General features: G+C 49.7%; 1 protein-coding gene and 1 long non-coding RNA gene across 7 annotated transcripts in view; one reads left to right on the forward strand and one right to left on the reverse strand.

Moving 5' to 3' along the window:
- The first annotated feature begins 748 nt into the window (after window positions 1–748).
- PRXL2A (peroxiredoxin like 2A) lies at window positions 749–22,481 on the forward strand. 6 transcript variants are annotated; one of them, XM_082673545.1, is made up of 6 exons: window positions 749–880; window positions 11,545–11,707; window positions 14,052–14,143; window positions 17,317–17,457; window positions 18,061–18,225; window positions 21,067–22,481. In XM_082673545.1, the coding sequence occupies exons 2-6, from the start codon at window positions 11,563–11,565 to the stop codon at window positions 21,178–21,180; spliced, it is 657 nt and encodes a 218-aa protein (XP_082529671.1). In that variant the 5' UTR covers window positions 749–880; window positions 11,545–11,562; the 3' UTR covers window positions 21,181–22,481. The 6 variants fall into 6 exon arrangements, with proteins under 6 accessions (XP_082529671.1, XP_082529666.1, XP_082529667.1 ...); XM_082673540.1 differs by having other exon boundaries at window positions 763–880; window positions 11,528–11,707; window positions 21,067–22,479; XM_082673541.1 differs by having other exon boundaries at window positions 798–931; window positions 11,528–11,707; window positions 21,067–22,480.
- The window catches only part of LOC309834591, a 35,048-nt gene continuing 17,302 nt past the window's right edge, over window positions 6,173–23,918 (reverse strand). Inside the window, exons 2-3 of the long non-coding RNA XR_014297873.1 lie at window positions 10,099–10,200; window positions 6,173–6,260 (exon numbers count right to left, since the gene is read on the reverse strand). This is a non-coding gene — a long non-coding RNA (uncharacterized lncRNA). The remainder of the gene's footprint in view (window positions 6,261–10,098; window positions 10,201–23,918) is intronic.

The following is a 23,918-nucleotide window of genomic DNA, read 5'->3' on the forward strand; positions in this document are numbered from 1 at the left end:
CAGACAGCTACCTCTGACCAGTGGGTGTGGCAGCCCTGCTTTGCTATTTCATTGCACACTGCCCTGTGACTGATCAGTTGTCCCAGTGTTACTTTAAGTGTTATATTGTGAATCAGGTCTTCCTGTCTCTGAAAAGGTGTCCTCTCAACTGCCTACTTTTATAAAACAATGTGGACACTTAAATATAAGGAGTAAATGAATGAGTGGAAGAACCATGTGGGTCAAACTAGACCCCGACTTCAGAATCTGTGAAGTCAGGCAACATCCCAGTAGCCAGCCATCTCCACTCACCACGCTCTGCCCAATGGCCAGCATTTTGGGGTGAAAGAGGATGTGGGATGGGGATCAGAGGCTGGCAATTCTGAATTTGTTGCTAAAGTGTGTCGGTCCTAAAGATTCCCCCTCCCTATGCCAAAAAACCGTGAAAAAATAACTGCTCAAAAACTCGCTGAGGACTGAAAGGGGACTGTCCTTGGCTACAGGACTTCCAGGTCCCAGCAGGGCAGTCGAGAGCCTCCTTTTGCTCCAGAAGGCGCCCCTGACAATGAATCAGGAGCCTAGGGTCACCACTCGTGAAGGACTGAAAGCAGCTGGAGCTGTGAGAACCAGGGACCGCATGCGAACGGGTCCCGAGAGCCGCATAGGGTTGGACGCGCGCTCCGAGCTGGCGACAGCGCCACAGCCGGGCTGGCACTGAGCCACGGGGGGGGGCGGGGGAGGGCTGGGCGGGTCACGTGGGAGTGGCGCGCGGGGAGACGCAGGCGCGAACCTGCGCAGGCGCTGGGGCCACCCCTGGGACCCCTGGGGCCGGGGAGTGTTCCATCCGCCAGCCACCGTGCGTCGGGCGCGAGAAGAGGCGGGCTGCAGGGGAGCGCGAGCGGTAAGTGCGGCGCGCAGGGCTCTGCGGGGCACGTGACGTCCGCGAAGGCAGGTGAGGAAACTGAGGCAGGGAGGGGCGAATGATGCAGGTCGGGGCGCGCGCGGGTTGGCCGGATGCGGGGCTGGTTAGGTCAGACCCACGGTCAGCTTCGGAGCCCGCGGGAAGCTGCTTCAGAGCCGGCAGGGCGCGGCCACACCTGCGGGTCTCGAGGCGGCCCCCACCTCCCTCGGAGGACGACGCCCCTCCCGCCCCTGAGCCCCACGCTCCGCGGAAAAACCCAGCGTTTGCGGTCAGAAAACCCGGGGCCGGGACCCTGCGCTGATCTGACCGGCCGAGAAACCCCCCTCTTCCCCGCCCCCAGGCTTTGAGAGAGGCTAATGGCACCGGCTTGCCTGGATTGTTGGGACAAAGAACTGAGAAAGGGGCTTTGTCCTGGCGCGTCTGTTCTGCGGGGCCGAGCCCGGGATGGGCCTGCGGGGTTGCCTGTGGGTGGCGGGCCGACCAGCTGGCGATGGGCGATGTGCGGGTGGAGGCCAAGAGCCTGGTCGTCTTGGGCTCTGTGCCTGCTTAGGGTCCTGGTTTTATGGCGCCGCGATTTCTCGCGTTTTTCATCATCTCAGAGGCACCTGTTTTGCCTCCCTTACCCAAAGGTTACAACCCCTGGCAACTTTTTTTGAAAAGAGCTCAGCCGTACGTTTTAAAACACTGTGCTGAAGTCTGGGAGTGAAAAGACAAGGCACTGATGATCGGACAGTTTCTCCTCGAGGTTGTTGCAGGGATCGGAGCTGAAGCATTTGGAGAAGATGTTTAAGACCCAGCCTGGCCAGGGCCGTGGGGAGGCAGCACCCCCGGGGGGGGCCAGAAGCCGGCTTGGGGTCCAGTCCCAGCTGACTCGGGGCCTCTTTTCCTTACCAACACGAGGCTCTTTCAACAACCCAATTCTCTAACCCTGTATAGTTTTTGTCTTTGTTTTAATGCATTTTCCTTTGAACTTGTCAGGTGGTTAAAAACAGAAAATAATTACTTGGGATTTATTTAGCAAAGCATGGTCCGGGAGCCAGCTTGTATAGGCTCCGATGCTTCTGCTCCAGCCCAGTCCTGGAGATCAGAAACCCCGTCTCCTTGGAACATACCCGGTCATCAGAAACCCTCCATCTCATGTACAAACAACATTTTAGGGGCAATCATTGACTAATCTAGAAATGAGTAAGAATTACACCTCACATCATGTCACTCTTTGTAAGGTAGCTTACAAAGCACCACGTATACATTTAATTCTTTGATTCTTACAACTCTGTGGAAGATTACATTTTGTAATTTGGGAATCATTCTTGTTTTACTGATACAAAAACAGTGCCTTGTCCAGGTTCTAACAGCTTGTAGGAATTTGAATTAGGTTTGAGCTATTCTTGGTGTGGCCCTTACTGTATTGCTGTTCTTTATAAGGGCATGCCATTCATTTGACATCTTATGTGTTGTTCCTGAGGGGTATGAAGACATTTATTTTGTCTTATCTGCTTCTGTCACTTAAATGGTGCTTGGAAAGTTTGGTAAGGACTGGAATTCTGAGGCTCAAAGCCCCAGCCTCTATTAGTATCCCAGAAATAAGGCAGCTCTCCTGCCAGCTGGGTGCTTGCCTTTTTGTGAAATGTTGAGCAGAGACACTCCAAACTTCCTTCTGCTGAGGCGTGTGTGGCAAGAACTGTCTGGAGAGACTGAGCGGTAGCCAGCCCACCCCTGAGCTCAGTGGCCTCTGACACAGGGAGATTACAACTGGGCAGGGCTGTTTGCCTTCTCTGGTGCTGGCAGGCTGCAGAAGGGCAGCATGGAGTATGCATTGTGGGGTGGCAGTTAGACCACAGGGGCCTGAGAAAAGCCAGGGTTCCCTCCAGATCCAGAACTTCCGCCCAAGAGGCAGGCCTGCAGTGACACAGCTGAAGAAGTTGTTCAGTGTTTTGTGTCTGTTCTGCTTCAGATCTCCTGCCCTCATAGGAGAATGAGTGAATCTGAGCCCTGCGAAGAAGAGAAAGATGCTGCTGCCTTACAGTTTGTTCCTCGTTGCTCGTATACAGTCTTCCCAACAACCCTTCAAAGTGCCCTGGGTTCTTTTGTGGGTTTTTTTTGCGATATGCGGGCCTCTCAGTGCTGTGGCCTCTCCCGTTGCGGAGCACAGGCTCCAGACGCGCAGGCTCAGCGGCCATGGCTCACGGGCCCAGCCGCTCCGCGGCATGTGGGATCTTCCCGGACCGGGGCACAAACCCGCGTCCCCTGCATCGGCAGGCGGACCCTCAATCACTGTGCCACCAGGGAAGCCCAAAGTGCCCTGTTTTTAAGAAGACACTGAGGTTCAGAGGGACGACGTGACCTCTCATAATCGAAGAGTGAGAACCCAGGATTTTTGTCCTGAATCCTAGTTTCTTTTGTGGTATCTCCCTTGCCTTCCACCCACACTCATGTCACTGAGCCCAGACAGGAGGCTGTGCAAGCAAGGGGCAGAACAGCCAGGCATTTTGCGTGGGGCTCTGTAGCGGCAGGGTAGCTGATCAGAGGAAGAGACCTCTTCCAGCCCCCATATTCCTCACACTGGCAGTGACTCAGTGTTTCCCAGTCCTCTTGTTCTACATTCAGTATCTGATCAGAACTTTCTGAATCTGGCATTTAAGAGCTAAGCAGTCACGCCAAGTAGGAAGTCAGAGACCGAGGCAAGTAGGTGAGAGCTCCTTGCAACTGGCTAGTTCCATGGGGCTTACAACAAGGGTGGGTGGGAGTGTATGTCCTACTGCTCGTGGGGCCCTGGGTGCCCGTGTCACCACATTTTCAAGGCTGTCTATCCAGAATTGACAGGACCTTGTTACTGTGGGGAAGAGAGGTATGGAGTGGCTTCTCAGCTGAGAATGGGCAACGTGACCCTTAAAACATTTGGCTTTGAATTATAAACTGCTCACAAAGTACTGGGCTTGGGAAAGGTTAGTGCTCTCTCTAGCCACCCGATTTCCCAGGCTCTGTCCAGGAGCAGTTTTGCTTTCAGCCTTCTTCAGGCCAGTGAGCAGACTTGAAGACCTGCAGGCCCTCTTCCTGGGCTCTGATCCCACACTGTTTCAGCCTATGCAGGAGTGTCCAATGAAGGATAGATAGTTATGGACTGGGAGTTGGGAGACCTGAGTCCCGGCACAGCCACTAACCAGTCCTCCCCGCAAGTGACCTGGGACTAGCTGGTCCCATCTCTGGGCCTTAGTTTTTTCTTTTGCTCAGTGAAGGAGGGGCTGAACTAGAGCTCTGAAGGAACAGAGGAGAGCAAAGAAAAGAAGATGAAGCATCCTTTCCAGCCTCGTTCACTGAGTGCTTGAGACAAGAAAGCCCATGTACACTCCTGGTTTCTTTTGTCTCCCTCAGGACCCCTTTCTTCCTTCTGCCCTGTGTCTGCCTCAAGCCAGCTCATTCTGAGGAGGGAGGATTCCCTGGGTCGGGCTTGGCTGGGCAGGTGTACCCTTAATGTTTGGAATATGATGCTGTCTCTACTTGTTTCAGGCATGAATTAACCCACCCAGGGCTGATACTTTGTCTTAGTAAGACTTTATCAGTTCCTGCCCAGACGCAGCTCCTTGAACAGGTAGAATGAGGCCTGGGGAAGCAGAGGGTGAGACTGTACACACCCAGCAGAAGAGCAGTAGTGGCAGGTGTCCCCGTGGCTTTCTGGATGTCAGAACCCTGGAGTTGCAATCATGCAGTACTTCAGAGTCTTTGGATGTCAGAACTGAGATGAACTTGTAGATTTTCTAGTTCTCTCCTCTGTACAGACGAGGAGACCCAGGCCCAGTGTCTTCATAGCTTGTGTCAGATCACCCTGCCGATGAGCAGTGGTGGTAGGACCCAACCTAAGGTCACCTAAGCCCCAGGCTTGAGTGTTTAAGGTCAAACCAGCTGCAGATTAGTTCCAGCTCTGCCTCACTGCGGAGTTTAAGGAGTAAAATTCAGATCATTTCATTCAGAGATTTAATGCCTACTTGTTGCCAAGATTTGTGTTAAATGCTGAATTTGCAGGAATGAATAAGACAACAGCCCCTGCCCTCAGATTGCTCCACCGTATTGTGTAGACAGACGTGTAAATAACTAAATGCACTAAGTCCATCTGCTTGTGCATTGTGCAAAGGTATGTGTGTGTTTGCACATACATGCCTGCTATCTAACCAGAGGTGAGGGAGCAGTCAGTTTTCGGGGCTTTCAGGAAAGGCTCCGGAGAGAAAGTGTTACATGTGCTTGGGCCTTTCCCTAGTTGGCATGGGCGGGGAGGGCATTCTGGGTAATGGATACAACACGAGCAACAGTGCAAAGGCCTAACAAAACATGTTATAGTTTGAGTGATCTGATGAGGGTGCTGAAGTGGCCAGGGATGAGGCCGGGATGGTGGCCTGAAGCTGAGCTGTCAAGGGCCCTGGCGGCGTGCTGAGAGGTTTGTAGCTAGTGAGGGTCTGAAAGCAAGGGAAGCACGTGATCAGGCCAGGGAGTGTGACAGTCACTCTGGCTACAGCATGGAGAATAGGCTGAAGAGGACCTGGCTGGAGCCAGCCAAGCTCAGTTCCGTAGTTACTGAGATAGGCCAGGTACAGAGTAATAGGGGCTTTGCTGTGGACAGCAGCAGTGAGGCTGAGAAGAGGATGGGTAGCGAACCCATGTCATAGGATGGTCAGAACTTCCTGACTGACTTCATGTGGGCAATGAGGGAGAACGGAGAGTAAAATGCAACTTGCAGTCTCTGGCTTGAGCAGTTGGCTCCATGCTTGTGTCATTCACTGAGCTAGGGAAAAAGAACTCCGGAAGAGAAACTGACTCAGCTTTGGTCATGATGCAACAGAGAGAACCTAGAGAACCCCCAAGTGGAAACTTTTGAGTCCGGAGCAGCACTTGGAACCTGGAAGTCACTACCAAGGTGGTGAGTGAAGTGCTGGCTGTAGGTGAGGTCACTGAGGCAGGGAGTGTGGATTGAGAGGAGTCTTGAAGTGGCAGAAAAAGAAGGGAAGGCAGAGGGAGGTAAAGAATAGACAGCAGGTAAGGGGCCCCAGTGGTGTGGGGTGGAGGGCAGGGCAAGGGAGCAGGCTGCACAAGTGTTACCAAGTCCAAACTCATACTGCTCGCTACACGACATGCCAGTAAATCGGGAGAGGAGGTGATGGGGCAAGGAATAGCGACTTTATTTGGAAAGCCAGCAGACCGAGAAGATGATGGACTCATGTCCCAAAGAACCATCTTACCCGAGTTAGAATTCAGGCTGCTTTTATACTGAGAGGGGAGGCGGGTGGCTGGTGGTTGCATACTTCTTGGTGCAGGAATCCTTTGTCCTTGCAGCTGTCCATGTAGGTCTCATCACAGTGTTGCTATAAACCTCCAACAAGACAATTGTTATTTTTAGTTCTGCTACTTTTTAAAGGTCAAAGCCTCAAGAATGGGCTATCATGTATATTTCAGGCTCTAGGAAACATCCTTTTACAAAGGTGCAGAGGCAGCATGACTAAGCACAGGCTGCAGCGCACAAGGGTTAGAGCTAAAGGAATAGATCCACTATGGTGTCAGGCTTGTTTGTCTGTTACACAAGCGGCCAGGGGGAAAGGGACATCTTCCTTTGATTTCAGTTAGTGTGACCCCTGGGCTGCATTAAGGGCCACATTAAGGGCTTCACTTCATTAGCCTGCCCGGGGAAGCAGAGAGGGAGTCTGTTGGCGCTTGATAAATGTTATAATCTGCGTGACTGCAAATGACTCAACATTTGCTCCACGTTTTGAAGGGCTAGGGGATCTTGGCAGCTGTCCATATTGATGTTTTCTGGAGATTGTCCGCAGCAGAAGGAGCCCCAGGGTTTCTGGGTGGCCCGGTCCTGCCAATGGAGTGAGCTTAGGACCATAGGCGGGACTCCAGAGCCCCACCTCCAGCCCTCCCCTGCTGCCAGCTCCCCGTGGGTCAGCAGAAGCCAGGGTGTGCGCACTGCGGATGGTGAGTGCCTGGTGCCCGAGGTTGGGGATGAGGGACCATGTGTGGGGGAGGGGAGGTGGCGTGTGAAGCTCTGGGCAGCGGGGAGGAAACACTCTGGAAATTGAAATGGGGGTGGGGTGGGGTAGCGTTGTGATGAAGAACCGAGAATGTGCAGGCTCCAAAGTGAGCTGTTTTTGATAGAATCCCACGATGTCACTGGGTGCTTTAGAAGCTTTGTCATTCACCCCATCCAACCCCCTCATTTTGGAGTTAAGGAAAATGAGGCTGAGGGAGGGATCAAGCCATCTGGGCCTAGGGAGCCCAGCTGGGTCTCCTGCCCTGAGACGCTTATCCCAGACCAGCGCTGCCACTCTGAGCTGCCCCAGCTGTTGCTTGTTTGTGGTCTTATCACGCTTCACGTTCTTCTGTGGGAGAGACCTGATCAGATAAGTGCCACAGTGGGGAACCGAATACTATGGCTGTGTCAGGTGGCGGCTGGCTCTTCTGTAAACAGCCTTGCTATTATCTTTCAGAGAAACTGACCCTTTCCTTAACAGAAGGGGATAGAGAGGGGAGGAAAGAGAAGGGACATCTGTCACACGGTACATTTCCTTTAGAGTAAACATGGTTTGACTGTATGTGATGATTGAAAAAAAAATAGGTTGATCGTTTAAAATTCTCTTTTAAGACAAAAGGGGTCATGCCTCTTGACCTCCAGAAACCCACCAGTGAATGTGTGGGGAGGCCTGTGGAGTAGAGAGACTACAGGCTTTGGGGTCCTAGTGATCTGGGTCCAGGACGCAGCACTGTCCTGCTGGCTCTGTGACACTGGAAAAGGTACTGAACTTCTCTGAACTTCAGTGTTGTCAGCTGCCTAACAGGATACCATCTGCATCATACGACTGTGTGAAATTAAAGCACGCATTTCGAGTGGCGCTGAGTAAGTGCTCGTTTACCGGCCTCCCTATCTCTCCAGTTAGTAGCCTTAGAGGCCCATGTGAAAATGCATTGTTCCGTGTAGATATGAAGCTTCCTGCTACCTCCAGTCCTTTTTTGTGGGTGGGAATAGCTGTGATGCAGGATGCAGAGCCAGCGAGTTGCATGGCACGTGCTCCAAAGACATGCTGGGATGGGAACTGCTTTGCAGCTCAGGGGGCCTTGCCTGAGAGGCCAGATCTATACACTCTGTAGGTGTTTCCGGAAGTCAGTTTTCACTGCTTCCCACTGGCAGAAGAGGCAGCTGCTAGAGGCCCGCTGGGAGGATATGTTCACGGAGAGGCCAGCCTCTCACCTCTGGTGCTGACAATGTTTTCACATCTCAGTGCCGCGGGGCCTGAGGTCCCGGGCCAAGCTCCCCAGAGGGGTGACTCTGTGCTTATGCCATCCGGATCACAGCTGGAGGCGGGGGCTGGGGTGCTAAACAATGCTCCTGGGGCTTTTGAAGCCCATATCTTGTGCTCCGGCTCGTGGACTTGAGGTAGGGTGTCGGGTGCCTTTGGGACGTTCACCCCCGCCAGTCCGCTGTTTCCCAGGCTTACTGAGCCCAAGCCTGGCCTAGCTGCTCCATCCTGCTCTCTGAATCCTATGCCTGCTTCAAAGCCATTTCCTTCTGGGCTCTTCTACGGCTGCCCAGACCGGATGTAACTGGTTCTCACTGCTGCACTGCCTTAGCCCCGTGTTCATACCTTTCCACTTGAATTTCTGTTATCTGTGTACTAGGCCTGTATCTCCTTGAGGACTGTTTATCACTTAGTTTTATGTCATCCCAAACTGCCATTTATTCAACAGGTCAGTGCTGAATAAATGTTTGGAAATAAATGTTGAGTCTGTTTGAGTCTGATTCCCTTGTGCTCGTGAGCAAACAGGCTCGATGGTTGTTGATGGGCAGTGGGGAGCCGGAGCCTGTTTGCCTCCAGAAACAGCCAGTGGTGTGTTAGAAGGGTGTGGAGCTGACTGGAAGGGTCCCTGGACTTCCTGCAACGCTCTGATGTGTCCCAGGAATTGAAGTGAGTCCTTTTGGAGGGTAGGTGTAAGCTGGCCTTTGCGAACTGATGCAGAAATGTTAGCAAATCTGTGATCAGAGACCGTGCCATGTGGGCCTTAATCATATACACATGTCAGCAGTCCAGGGAGGTTTTGGAAGTGCGTCAAGGTACAGAAATTGTTCCAGGCTCCGGGGAATCTCCTGTTTACAGCAGGCAGGTGAGAGCTGTGGTTTTCCTCCTGATTGTTCTGTGAACTATAATGCAGTATAATGTGTAACTTTGACACATAAAAGAACTGGAAGCTGGCCTGTGGAATGTTCTTTCCTGCTTTGCCCGACTGCTTCGGTCCTCCATAAGTTATCATTTTCATCACTCAATCCTACTGAATTCATTTTAGCACACATTGATGGAGAGCCCACTGTGGACCACAAACAGGCCCTGTGCTGGGCACGGGGGAATTCAGAGATAAACTGAGGAAGAGTCAAAAGAGAGAAAACTTGCAAACAGGTCCACATCAGAAGGATCGTTGTGATTTGGACACAGGTGGGGGTGAATAATCCCCTCTTGGGGGACGGGGGTAGGCAGAGCATCCAAGGAGACCCCTGGAAGAGGCGTCTGAGTCATGCAGAATAGAACGAATGAGGAAGGACACTCCGGGCAGAGGCGTGGAGTTGTGCCCTGGTTTTTGCCTCTCGTTGTCTCCGTGGCTGCCCTCACACAATGAGCTGAGGAAACAGAAGCTGGCCCTTGAGGAAGGCCCAGCTCTCCAAGGCCAGCCTGCGCTCATGGCTGTACTTTGTTCTGTGGCTTATGGCCAACCAACCACAAAACCTGAATTCTTTGTTCCAAGACAATGCTTCTGAAACTTCTGTGTGCCTGTGAATTGCCTGCCGTGTCTGATGAACGCAGGCTATGACTTTTTAGTTCTGAGGTAAGGCTGGAAATTCTGCAGTTCTCCACGATGCCAATGCTGCCAGCGCGCGAGAGCATGTTTTGAGGTTATAAGAAACTATTCTCTCCCAGCTCACCTCCTCCCCCAACACACACAGTCCCCTTCTTTTTCCTCTCCCCTAGTGTACAGATGCCAAATTCCTCTTTCTTAAAGGCTATTTTCATTTGGTCATTCCCAGTACACACTCCACATCCCCTGTCTGAAAGTTCCCTTTTATTTCTGAACTCAAGTCTGAACTTCCCGGGCTGGCCTAAACACTAGTCTGGCCTACCCTTTTCTTCCCAAAGTTATCACCACCAAGTTACTCCCAACCCTACCTCATGGCAGTGGATCCCTCACAGCCCCCTCCCTTGGCAGTGACATGCGGATTTCTGGGCCTTTGCTTAATCCTTTGGAGAGGTCCTCTCCTGAGTCAAGTCCTGCAGGGGAGAATTAAGCCTTTGGTTAGGTGGGATGAGGTCAGGTGGGCCACACACACACACACACACACATACACGTAGACACACACGTCAGGTCGGTACCCAGTGATCCGAGCACATAGAGTCGTGCAGGTACTTGGGGAGGAAGGCTCCGGCGTAAGTCAGATCCTAGGATGGCGAGAGGGCCAGATGGAAAGACAGGTATTGTAAGTGGTGGTCAAGAAACAAAGCCTGGGTGGGGTACTTGCTGCGGTTACAGGGGTGGGCTGCTTCCAGGAGCTCCCACTCAGAAGCACAAGGCTTCCCAACTGGAGGAAGCCTTGGCGAGGCCCCCAAGCATGAGCTGGGGAGGAGGCCGGATGCTATAGGACCTGCCTGGACCTCCGTTTCAACTACAGAGCCCCCTGCCCAGTGCAGACTGTCTGTTGCCCAGTCCTCTGAAGCAGACACCCCAGCATCATGCTCTTTCTTACATGTTGCCTTCTCTCTCAGTCTCTCTACCTGTTCACTGGATGGGCATCTGTATAATTCTGTTCACAGGGAAAAATGTCAGACTAATAGTGGCCATCTCTATTAAACTGTATAATTTAATAGGTGGTAGATGTTGAGAGGATATTTGCTTTCTTGTCAGCTGTGGTTTTATGTATTGCTTTTTTTGGTGTTTTGTTTTGTTTTCACCATGAGCCTGTTTTATTTGTATAATGAGTAGAAAATAAAGGTATTCTCAGTTGGAGAAATGTACTGGGATTGCCTGCCTACTTCGAGTGAGGCCCTGCTGGGCACTGTCTGGGGGCTGGATGAATAGGACCTGGGCTCTGTGTCTAAGGGATTCACAGCGAGGAGGAAGGGTAGGGTTACAACAGGGTGGTTGGTCTCTAAGTGATCTAATCACACAGAGAGGCTGCTGCCTCCCCAGGGAGGTGGGAGCTGCCACTCCTGGACTGTGAAGGAAGAGAGCAGACATTGATGAGGAGGGCAGTGACACAGCCTGGAGGAGCGCCATCAAGCTGGGAGGACACAGCCTTGAGCAAGGGAGAGGGAGCACCAAGAGAGGCTGTCGCCTCTGTCGTGGCTGCTGACCCACTAGTGAGCTCCCTGGGGCAGGAACCTCCACATGTCTGTTGTATTCCCAGGCTCCTGTAGCGGCAGGTGGGCAGGGGCTCAGTTAGCAGCCCTTGTCCAGTCCCATCTCTGACACTGCTGCTTCTCCTCCCTTTGCCTCTGGCCCCCTGGTTGGCTGCCCAGCCAGAGCCTTGCTGTCCGGGAGATCAGATTCTGGCTGTCCTGTGGGAGCAGTAACGTCGTCTTCCTTTCTCTCAATCCCCAGAAATGTCTTTCCTCCAGGATCCAAGTTTCTTCACCATGGGAATGTGGTCCATTGGTGCGGGGGCCCTAGGGGCTGCTGCCTTGGCACTGTTCCTGGCCAACACAGACGTATTTCTGCCCAAGCCCCAGAAAGCCACGCTGGAGTATCTGGAGGATATAGACCTGAAAACACTGGAGAAGGGTAAGCAGTGACTCCACTGGTGTCAGTACTTTTCCAAGATGCTGGGATGCAGGCTTACTTAGTTTTTTTCTCTCTGAAGTAGTTCTTTTTTTTTTTTTTTTAATTGAAAAGGCAATATAACATTAGGAAAAATTTAGTAACACTTTAAGAATTACTGATAATTCCATTACCCTAACACAATAATCTCTTTTATTTTCACACATATTTTTCCAGGTGTACACGTAATAATATGTAGTTATGATCTTGGTGTACTTGTATATTGATCTTTTACATTTTAGCTTTTTCTTTTTTTTTTAAGAGATAAAATCTATTTCTTCTTTTTTTTTAAACATCTTTATTGGAGTATAGCTGCTTTACAATGGTGTGTTAGTTGCTGCTGTATAACAAAGTGAATCAGCTATACGTACACATATATCCCCATATCCCCTCCCTCTTGCGTCTCCCTCCCACCCTCCCTTTCCCACCCCTCTAGGTGGTCAAAAAGCACCGAGCTGATCTCCCTGTGCTGTGTGGCTGCTTCCCACTAGCTATCTACCTTACATTTGGTAGTGTATATATGTCCATGCCACTCTCTCACTTAGTCCCAGCTTACCCTTCCCCGTCCCCGTGTCCTCAGCCATTCTCTACATCTGCATCTTTGTTCCTGTCCTGCCGCTAGGTTTTTCAGAACCATTTTTTTTAGATTCCCTATATATGTGTTAGCATGTGGTATTTTTCTCTTTCTGACTTGCTTCACTCTGTATGACAGGCTTTAGGCCCATCCACCTCACTACAAATAACTCAGTTTCGTTTCTTTTTATGGCTGAGTATTAGTTTTTTCTTATCAAAAGCATTTTTCATTTTCTCATGTTGTCTCTCTAAATATAATGATAATCGTTCCATAATATTTAGTAAAATTGTACCACTGTTTACTCAACCAAACCTTCCAGAGTGTGTTCTGAGGAATTCCAGGCTCCTGGATCTTCAAAGACAGGAGCTCCTGAGTCCAATAAATTTGAGAAACACTATGTCCAATTGCATGTCCCTGGTTCTCAGCACAGGGGTTTGCTTACTGAAATGAGGTGCCTGGATCGTTACTGGTACAGGCATGGGCAGCCTCGCCTGTGGTGCAGCTGCAGCACCCGGGGAAGCACAGGGCCACATCTTTAGAATGGACCTGCCTGTCTGCCTCTTCCTGGGGAGCCCGCTGGTGTCCCTGCCGGACGGCTGAGAGCCGCACGTGGTGACTCTGCTGCCTCTCTGTGCTCTCGGCGTTGGATCTGAAGCCCAGGGGATTTTGGTCATGCCGATAGTGTGGGTACAGTGGGCATGAGAGTTTGGTGCAACTTGGGACTCACTGACTGGGAGGTCTCCAGGTTGGCCCCTCAAAGGGAGGCCATCGCGTCTGTTCAGTAAGTGAGGAAGCTTGTCAAGGGAAGGCAGGAACTGTGACTGCAGATTTATGATGTAGGTCACCTCAGTAAGGGACTAAGAAGCCCTGCAGAGAGAGTCCTATTTAGCTATGTTCGACCCAGCGTTCCCCAGTGTCATTTGATTTCGATCCCCTCCCACCTTCTTTTTTTCCTATGTAACATCCCACAGGGACATGGATTCCTCTGAGAAATGCTAAAATAATAAGGGATAGTACTTACTGAGCCCTCACTGACTCTGTATTACCTGGAGAGCACTTTTATATCCATCTTTTAATACTCCCTGTGGCCCAAAGTGGAGCTGCTAGGCATCTGCATTTACAAATGGGGAAATGGAGGTTCAGGGCGGAGATGTAGCCTGCCCCGGGTCACACCTAGATGCGGACTCAGCGTGACTGGAGCCGGGCTTGAGCTATACTACTCTGCTACCCAAAGAATTTCCTTGTTGGACATCTTCTACCCTCTCCTGTGGATAATGGTGCAGTTAACATATTTAGGTTAAATTGTTTTTTGTTTTTAATTTCTTTTGACCTAATTTCTTTGAATACTTTTTTAAGAATTGGGGTTTTCTTGGCCAAAGTGCAAGACCTCGTTCAAGTTTTGGGCATGTATCTGCCCTAAAGGATTGTTACAAGTTACATTGAGACAGCAAAGGAATATGCTATTTTTCCAGAAATGTTCCAGTTTGGGATGTTCAAGTTCACAACTAGATTTTTATGGGGGAGGGGCCTTCTGGTTATACAGTAGGACCCTTACACTGGATTCATTTTCCTTGGAAAGATGAATATTCCCTACCCGTGTTTCCTGTTTGCTTTTTCCCACATGTGAAATAGTTTTGCAGGTCCTCTGTTTGGCCTGGTGCTGTTTATGAGGTGCTTAGAGGTTGGGGCCAGGCTGAGAGGAAATGATACTGAATTCCCTTTTCTTCTCCTCAGAACCAGTGACTTTTAAAGCAAAGGCGCTCTGGGAAAATAATGGAGCTGTGATTATGGCGGTGCGGAGGCCAGGCTGTTTCCTCTGTCGAGAGGTGAGTGCATTTGAGGATCTGTTCAGAGGAAGGGATCCTAGCAAGGGAGGACTGGGGCATTTCCAGCCAGGACCAACAGTGGCCCATTATGTTATTTACTCTAGGTTTGTTTTGTTTTTTGCCTAATTCTCTGCTTCTGTTCATTTAACAGCTCACCATATCCTAGAGTTAGCAACATATTTGACTTTTCTTTGGCATTCCAAGGCCTTTCACTCTTGTAGTATCTGTGTCCTGGACCAGGTCCAATTGCATGTCCCTGGTTCTCAGCACAGGGGTTTGCTTACTGAAATGAGGTGCCTGGATCGTTACTGGTACAGGCATGGGCAGCCTCGCCTGTGGTGCAGCTACAGCACCCGGGGAAGCACAGGGCCACATCTTTAGAATGGACCTGCCTGTCTGCCTCTTCCTGGGGAGCCCGCTGGTGTCCCTGCCGGACGGCTGAGAGCCGCACGTGGTGACTCTGCTGCCTCTCTGTGCTCTCGGCGTTGGATCTGAAGCCCAGGGGATTTTGGTCATGCCGATAGTGTGGGTGCAGTGGGCATGAGAGTTTGGTGCAATTTGGGGCTCACTGACTGGGAGGTCTCCAGGTTGGCCCCTCAAAGGGAGGCCATCGCGTCTGTTCAGTGAGGAAGCTTGTCAAGGGAAGGTAGGGTCCAGCCTTGTCACTTTACACATAGGTAAACTGAGGATAAGAGTGGTTTGTTGACCTATCCATGGTCATACAGTCAGTGACAGAAGACCCAGGTCCCGAGGTTCACGGCTTTGCCTGGGGGAGAACTGGGAACGACAGTACTCCACCTCTTGAGAAAACTTTCTGCTTGACCTGCTTTTCAGGTCATGGTCTTGCAGAAAACTTTCTGCATGACCTGCTTTTCAGGTCATGGTCTTGGTCCTGTCCGAGTTGCCATCCTCCTTCCCCTGGTTGTCCCGTCTTATCCTGAGGCATTTCCTTTCGGCCTTGCAGAGCTCTCCCCTGCTTGTGTGGTTGGGCTGGCTGAGAATCTGCCTACATTGCATGGTGCACTATCGTACTATACATTCAGGGCACTTTCCGTCGGTGCTTCATTGGTTCCCCACTGCATCCCTGGAAAATACAGCTTGTTGTTGTTATTCTCATTTTACAGAGGAGGAAATTGAGGTACAGAGGTAGTGACAATGTCATACTGCTGTAGGGGGTGTATTAATTTCCTATTGCTGCTGTAACACGTGATCACATACTCAGTGGCTTTAAATAACACTGATTCATTTTCTTACAGTTCTAAAGGTCAGCATTCTGAAATGGGTCTCACTGAGCTAAAATAAAGGTATCAGCAGGGCTGTAATTCTTCTGGAGGCTCCAGGGGATAAATAATTTCTGTGTCTTTTCCAGCCTCTAGAGGCCATCTGCATTCCTTGGCTCGTGCCCCCTTCCTCCATTTTTAAAGCCAGCAATAGCTGGCCAAGTCTTTCTTACGTTGTGTCACTATGACACTGACCATTCTGCTTTCCTCTCCCACATTTAAGGACCTTAGTGATTCCACATTGGGACCACCCAGATAAAACAGGATAATCTCCTTTAAGATCACCTGATTAGCAATCTAAATTTCATCTGCTGCCTTAATTCCCCCTTCCCACGTAACAAAACATATTCACGGGTTCTTGGGATTAGGATGTGGACATCCATCCTTAGGAGGTATTATTCTGCCTACCACAGGGGGTGACATTTAAACTCAGGGCTTTTGAGTCCAATCTCTGATGCCTCCAAATACCAACATGGAAGCCTTTTGTGACTTGATTTCTCAAGGCCAGCTAAACCCCAAGGTTCCAGGAGCACCTGCTCTAATTACAACCTGTTTTTCTGGGCTCTGGTCCGTACGCTGGTAGAGCATTTTATGGAAACTTATGTTTCTAAAAGGATGGTTGGATGGCAGGCAAAGTTACTTTGAGGGGGGAGGCATGTGACTCAGTTTCCACTTCACACTTTTTCTGAGTAAAGCCCAGGGAAAGTGAGTAAAACCTTTCCTCTCACACACAGGTGCTCTTTGACCACATCAGACCTGTAGTCCTCTCTGCTCTTGGGCAGAGTCTGCTACTCACTGAACCTCTTGACAAATACATTGTAAGGAATTCTGCTTCATTAGCTATCCTTTTGTTGTTGTTCTAGAAAATACATGAAAAATTAAATGCAGTTGCCACCACATAGCAATGTATTGGAGGCAGGTAGGCTGCTTCTGATAGGATTTCCTGCTGTTTCTTGCATTCTGACACCAAATGTGAAAAAGTAGTTTGTTCTTAACATCGAAGCTCTACCCTGATGTATGAGTTTCATCTTTTCATCTAGCCCGCAGTTCCTGAGAATCAGGGATGTCCACACTTCCCAGCTCAGCTGCGGTCTCCCCATTGTCCACCTTCACCTGGAATCTTTCCTCCTGGTACCTAGTACCTTCTGCATATCCAGCCATGTGCTTGGCACTGAGGGATACAAGAAATGGAAGGCAGTTTCTGACTCTGAGACACATTTGGGAACTTAAGGGACAAAGCTCAACTTAGTGGAACCCAGTGGACTCAGTACAGAAAAAGTCGCCAAGCAGGAAAGATTAGATATACACAGAGAATCAGGCCTTTACTCCAGGCTGCGCTAGCCAGGGAGAACTTTTTAGAACGGGGATCCTTTTCTGGAGGGTAGGATTTGAGCTGGAGAAAGAAGGAAGATTATTGCAATGAGAGGGGGCCAGCTGAGCAGAGGTGTGGAGGCAGCTGTTCACATGGCCTGCATGGAGATCGACTGCTAGGCCCTTGTGCTAGTTTGCTCTAGTGCAGTGGAGGGGCTGGGAGATTAGGAGAGAAGCACTGTGGCTAGGAGTGGAGGACTGAGTTTGGGTGCAAGCTCTTAGTTATCGGATGCTCCCCAGGCCATGGTTAGGACACCCATAACAGGAGACTAGCCTCTCCTTCCCTCCATGGACAGGACAGGAACCTGGGCTGAGGAGGGGACCTGACACTATCCTGAGGCCTCGTGCCCAGCTGGGACAGTCTTTTGCTGGTCTACACAGGCCTTAATTGTTCTTGGCATTTTGTTGCCTTTGTTCTTGTGCATTCGGTGCCAGCCACGCTCTGGGCCTGTAGGAAAGAGGGTGTTGGTTGGCTGCAGAGCCCCGAGAGTTCATGCCCCTGACCTTTCCTGTCTTCCGCAGGAGGCTGCAGACCTGTCCTCCCTGAAGCCCAAGTTGGACGAGCTGGGCATCCCCCTCTACGCAGTGGTAAAGGAGCACGTCAAGACTGAAGTGAAGGACTTCCAGCCTTATTTCAAAGGAGAAATCTTCCTGGATGAAAAGGTACGTGTGCTGTGAGCCTGTCGGACACAGACCGTTGGGGATTGTGCTGGTGTGTGGAGAGTTCGGTGGCCCAAAGCATGTCTGGACAGGAGTTGGAGTCGGCCTCCCTTTCAGCTGCCCCTAGCCCTCTGAGCAGAGCATGAGTGAAAAAAACTTAAGAGCTGTCCTTCAGTTATTACTTGAGCCCTTCCTGACTTGTGACCCGGGAATGGGAGCCTTGGAACTAGCTAAAGCTCCACCGGTTTCCCTGCGCTGCAGGGGTTTGCCCAGCACAAGCCCCTATCCCTCAATTCATTGCAGCCATAGTTCTTTCCCCTCTACTAACCTCTGCAGAATGTAGGACTGTTATCACTCTGTCAGGCCCAAGAACCCTGTACGTCCATAGCAAGAGATTAGAGTCAGGGTGGCAGGCCACAGGGTTCTCTTTAGCTCGGGCAGTTGAGAGCGCTCCTGGGTGGCAGCTGTGTGTCGGGTGGTGGAGGACAGGAACCAGCAGCCTTTGGGTCTTTGTCTGAAAACAGATGCCCTGCTGGGAACTTTCCTCCCTGGGGAAGGCAGGCATATGGGCTACTCATATGGGGTCTGTCTTCCTCGCTCCTACAGAAGAAGTTCTATGGTCCGGAAAGGCGGAAGATGATGTTCATGGGATTTGTCCGTCTGGGTGTCTGGTACAACTTCTTCCGGGCCCGGAGTGGAGGCTTTTCTGGAAACCTGGAAGGCGAGGGCTTCATCCTTGGGGGAGTTTTTGTGGTGGGACCAGGAAAGCAGGTAAATTGCTAGCGTGTTCACTCGTGGGTCTGTGAGCATGAGACCCCGATGTGTCGGGTGGGAGGGTGGCTTTCCCTGCTCGGAGTCTCCCAGCCTTCCTTCCAGAAAGCCAGGGAGCATGAGGAAGGGGAAGGGAGGGAAATGATCGTTTATTGCACGCCTGCTCTCTCGGCACCTCACACACGACCGCCTCCCTCGTCACAGTAACATGGCAACATAGTCTGAGTCTTGTAGGTAAATAACTTGTGAGGGGGCAAGTGGCTGCACCGAGGAGGACGGCTCCTCAGTGGCACTTCAGGAGCCTGGACCCGGGTTTCCTGATGTCAAGTTCTCTTTTCTACACTAGAACAAAAGCAGAGTCTTGACTCTGTGAAGAATTTACTCCCTTGCAGTGTTCCCTGTCATCGAGGATGGACAGTAGAGAAAAGTGAAGAGGAGAGAAGGAATGGAAAGAGACCTCGTTGGGGGAGCAGCAGGGAGCTGTGCTGGGTGGTGCTTTCCCTGCGGGAGTCCTGGTGGCCTGGCTGTCTCGGGAGGGGCAGCAGACTCCTCTGCACACTCTATTTCAGGCCCTGGCTGTGGGGATCCAGAGTCAGCACGGGGGCTTAAGGGAAGGTGTGGAGAGATGAGGTCTCTGTGGGCTCAGGAGGCGGGTGGGTGGATGCTCCACGTCAGACTCATGGCAGTGCCAGCAGAGGCCGAGTGGGCACAGAGAAAGGACAGGGTACAGTGAGTGCAGGCTCAAGGCCTGGCAGGAAGACCCAATGGTCTGATTTCTAGGCTCGTCTCACCAACTTCGGGCATGACATTAACATTTGAGCTTGTCTGTAAAAAGACAGGGTTGGAATCCCCTGGTGGTCCAGTGGTTAGGGCTCGGTGCTTCCACTGCAAGGGGCACGGGTTCGATCCCTGGTCAGGGAACTAAGATCCCAAAAGCCGCATGGTGCGGCCAAAAAGAAAAAAAGAAGACAGGGCTGGTCTGCATGGTGGAACTCACCACTGACGTTGATAACTGCATACTTTCCCCATTTGGGGAGGAAAGCTAGTGGGACTAGAATGCCTTCAATTTTAAGCTGTATTTCGAATCTCTTCCTTTTAAACCTTGGTACCTGCAGTTGCTTGTCTGTGTGAGAATCTAGCATGAATTGGTGTCTGATATAACATAAACCTGTTTGCTAACTTTCTGGTAATGTATCGAAATGTCTTAGTGATAACGGCTGCCAGCGAGTGCCTGCCTTGTGCCAGGTGCTCATATACGTGATCTCCTGTCTTCTCTGCAACCAGTCTGGGATGGTCGGTATTTTTATTCCTATCTACATGTAAGGAAGTGGGCCTATGAAATAACTCAGCCAAAGATATGGGGCTAGTATGTGGTGCAAAGGGAATGAAACTCAGGAACTCCGATCTGTCCTGCTCCAGAGACCCTGCCCTTCCTTTGCCCATAGCCCCTCTTTGGAGGTGGTTCCCAAAGACCCCTTCCAGGTACCCTTGCACTTGGGCAGGCCACTTCCTCAGGATCCCTCAGCCTCTTCCCACTCCGGGCCCCTGGGATTCCTTCCCCTTCCTATCTCTGCCTTTCCTCAGCCCCCAGGGAAGGGCTTGGCTCACCTGCCAGCCTCCTCTTGCCTGGCAGTGACTCACCTGGTGCTCACGGGCTGCCCAAGCCTGGCTGGCTCGCTCCTGGGGTGTTGTTTGACTTTGCTGGTGCTCCCTGGAGCTCCTGTCTTCCTCCTTCCTGGTGGAAGGCTGACCAGGCTGGCCTGGCCTCAGGGCTTAACTCCGTGTTTCTTCAGAGCAGAGTTTTTGCAGTCCCACTGTGCCAGGTGCCACTCAGTAGGGATTTCCTTTGTCATAATAATCTTTAAAGCATACTTAACTTTAAAGAAGCAGTGTGTTTTCAACATAGGAAATTTGAAAACAGAGAAGGTGGGGAGAGCCATTCTATAAGCTCAGCTATCAGGGACAACCTGTTAGGACACAGCTGAGCTGCCAGGCCTTTTGTTTTTTTTAAGAAAACGGTACCTTACTAAACTAGATGTTCTTTTTTCATTTAACAGCGTGTCATGAACATTTCCCCATGTCATCATATGTTCTTCCTCAGTGTTTTTAACGTCTGCAAACCGCGCTAATGAGCGAGTGAATATACTTTCCTGATCTGCTTCTCTGTGGTCACCACAGTGTGGTGGCACTTTTCTTTTTAAAAGTCTTCATAAATAATGGTACAAAGAACATGTTTATAAATGTTTATTTTTTAAATTCAATTTGAGTTTAATTTGTCACCTATCAAAGAACCCTTTAACAAGGATTCCTTGATGCTGATCTCAAACTCATTTTATCTTTTTTACAGCTTTAGGGTATTTTGGGGTGTAGTATGTCTTAGTGCATTTTGCTTCATGGTATCAGAAGTGAGTGGCCTCCAGTTTCGTAGGAAAACTAAAGATAGCGTCTCCCTTTTCAGGTGTTCACTTAGTGCCTGTCAAGGTCTGACCTCTGAGCTCTACTTCCACAACTCCAGGCTTTTCTGTGCAAGCTCATTCTGTTCTTTCTGCCTGGAATGTTCTTTTACGTGCATCTCTACCTGTAGACATGCTCTATCACCTGTGAAGCCTCCTGACTTCCGGCTCCCAAAGTGCTGCTTGTACAGTCCAAATATTGCAGAGGAGCCTCCCCGATCTACCTTCCCCAAAAGACTGAACTCTTCAAGGGCAGAGCCGGGACCGATTCGGATCTCTGTTCCTTGCTGCCCAAGCAAGGGCCTTGATGGACAGCTGGCGCTCAGTGTCTGTCTCATGAATGAATGACTCAGAGTGAGGACTGATGTACCCTCTTGTTTCCTTTCAGGGAATTCTTCTGGAGCACCGAGAAAAAGAATTTGGAGACAAAGTAAACCTAGTTTCTGTTCTGGAAGCTGCTAAGAAGATCAAACCACAGACTTCAGCCTCAGAGAAGAAATGATTGTGTGAAACTGCCCAGCTCAGGGATAACTAGGGCTCTCACCCGTGTTCATGGGATGTGTTGTGTTTCCACTGCTGTCCCTAAGGAGTTAGAAACCCATTTATGCCATATTCTCAGTATAGACAATTAACGTATTTTAATATTGTACTCTGTTTAGGCCTAATAAGGCAAAATAACCCCCAAACAAGACTGATAAAAATCTAAAAAGCTAATTAATAAGGCTTATTTCAGCTAAAACCTGGAAAATCTGAGGCTTAAAGTTGACTGCTACACCTCATTACAAACATATGTGGTGTTTGAGTGCTGTTATTTGAAATGATTTTCATTTTCGTGTCTTTAAAAATCTAAGAAAAGTTGGTGATTGACTTGAAGATTAACGGTATAAGGTTCTGGCTTGTGTTTTCAATGAATGATTCATGTTAGTGATTTTGCTGTCTTTCCTAGAGGAACGACTTGGCGTTTAAAATTGGTAGCTGCTTTTCTGTTGATGGTTTTCTAGCCTAATCTGGTGACTGAGGAGGAAAAAGGACAGAGAAGATGAAATGTAACTTAGTTCACTGGTTTGTTATGATTTATTATATTATGTTAAAGTAATACTCGTATAAAAGGACTGTGCTTTGGATGGCTCGATAAAGGTAAACTATAAAGTGAAATCTATTTTTTCATTGTCTTCCATTCTAATCTTGGAGATTTGATTTTCTAGAAGAGATGATCAGTAAAATTAGGCTCTAATAAAATCAGGCATCAGAAATTGCCCATATGTACAAATGTTTCTGACAAAACTAACAATAAAAATATTTACCGTAATAACGGCTGAATTTATTTAATCAGTGGGGCCAAAGACACTGAACATGAAAAATCAGTATTCTGCATGTGTATGGGGTAGGGTCGGGGGAGGAGTTCCTCTAGTTCTAATGATCTAAGAGGTTTCCAAATGCCCAGAAAAGTTCATCCTGTCATTCATGTTAGTGATTTTGCTGACTTTCCTAGAGGAATGGCTTGGCATTTAAAACGGGTAGCTGCTTTCCTGTTGATGGTTTTCTAGCCTAATTTGGTGACTGAGGAGGAAAAGGGACAGAGAAGATGAAATGTAACTTAGTTCATTGGTTTGTTATCTTTGAAATTTTGTCATGTGAGTAAGTATGAGGTCAGCAAGAGCCTGAAGGGAGCTCTGCCTTAGGGAGTCTGCTCAAGGCACCAAATTGGCCCAGGAGTAGGAAGGCGGGGATGGGAGTCCAGAGAAGAGGAGTACAGTGGTCCCCTCATGTGTATATGTTCCAAGACTCCCTGTGGATGCCTGAAACCATGGAAGGTATTGAACACTATGCATACTGTGTTTTTTCCTATACATACGTACCTATTATTTTAATTTATAAATTAGACACAATAAGAGATTAACAATAGTTAATAATAAAATAGAATTATAATACTATACTGTGATAAAAGTTATGTGACTGTGGTCTCTTTCAAAACATCTATCATACTTCTCCTTCTTGTGATGACGTGAGATGATTATGTGCTGAGATGAAGCGAGGTGAATGATGTAGGCATTGTGATGTAGGGTTAGACTACTACTGACTTTCTGACGCTAAGTCAGAGGGAGGATTGTCTGCTTCAGGTGATCCTGGATTACTGAGCCATGACAATGTCAGTGGTTGGATGTCAGCAGCAGACGATGTTGATAGCTGGGGATCCCAGGCAGGACAGAGTGGGATAGCACGAGATTTTATCATGCTACTCAGAATGGTGTGTGATTTAAAACTTATAAATTGTTTTTTTCTGAAATTTGCCATGTAATGTTTTCAGAGGGCAGTTGACTGTGGGAAATTGAAAGGGTGGAAAGCAAAACCACAGATAAGGGGAAACTATTGTATTTACCCAAGGAACCAAAGCAGCCAGGAGGAGGGGAGTCAGTGTTTATCCAGGAAAGCAAGGATGAAGACTGAGGTTGGAGGTAAAGCTGGGAAGGCAGGCGTGTCGACACTGAGTGTACAGTAAGTAGGGGCAGCTAGTTCAGGACTAAGACCAGGACTGGGTCTGACTTCATGTGGTGGCGGCTATGTGGTATGTGCAGGGGCCCCTGAAGTGCTGGGCTCCTGCAGACGTTGAGGCAGTGCTCTTTAGTACTTGAAGAGGGTCAATACAGTGACTCAGCCCCCAGTAGCTGTGATCTCTGGGACTCCAGCTATTGATAGGATAACCCAGATGAGAATTCTTTTTAATCAATTAATTAATTTATTTTTTGGCTGTGTTTGGTCTTTGTTGCTGCACACGGGTTTTCTCTAGTTGTGGCGAGCAGGGGCTACTCTTCGTTGCAGAGCGTGGGCTTCTCATTGCGGTGGCTTCTCTTGTTGCAGAGCACGGGCTTTAGGCACGCAGCCTCAGTAGTTGTGACACGTGGGCTCTAGAGTGCAGGCTCAGTAGTTGTGGCGCACGGGCTTAGTTGCTCTGCGGCATGTGGGATCTTCCTGGACCAGGGCTTGAACCCATGTCCCCTGCATTAGCAGGCAGATTCTTAACCACGGAGCCAACAGGTAAGCCCCCAGATGAGAATTCTTTGGTGCCTGGAAGACACTTGATTCTGAAACAGTTCTCCTGCAACCAAAGAAGAGCAGAGCCTGCAAGGACACTGCTGCAATGGATGTTTAGAGAGGAACCTTACTGTGATCTCCTTCACCAGCTGTTTTACTCCTGGGTCTTTACGTGCATTGTGTCTTCTCTCTCCAATTAGCATGGCA

This window comes from Grampus griseus, assembly GCF_964374135.1.
Source record: "Grampus griseus genome assembly, chromosome: 16".
Lineage (NCBI taxonomy): Eukaryota > Metazoa > Chordata > Mammalia > Artiodactyla > Delphinidae > Grampus > Grampus griseus.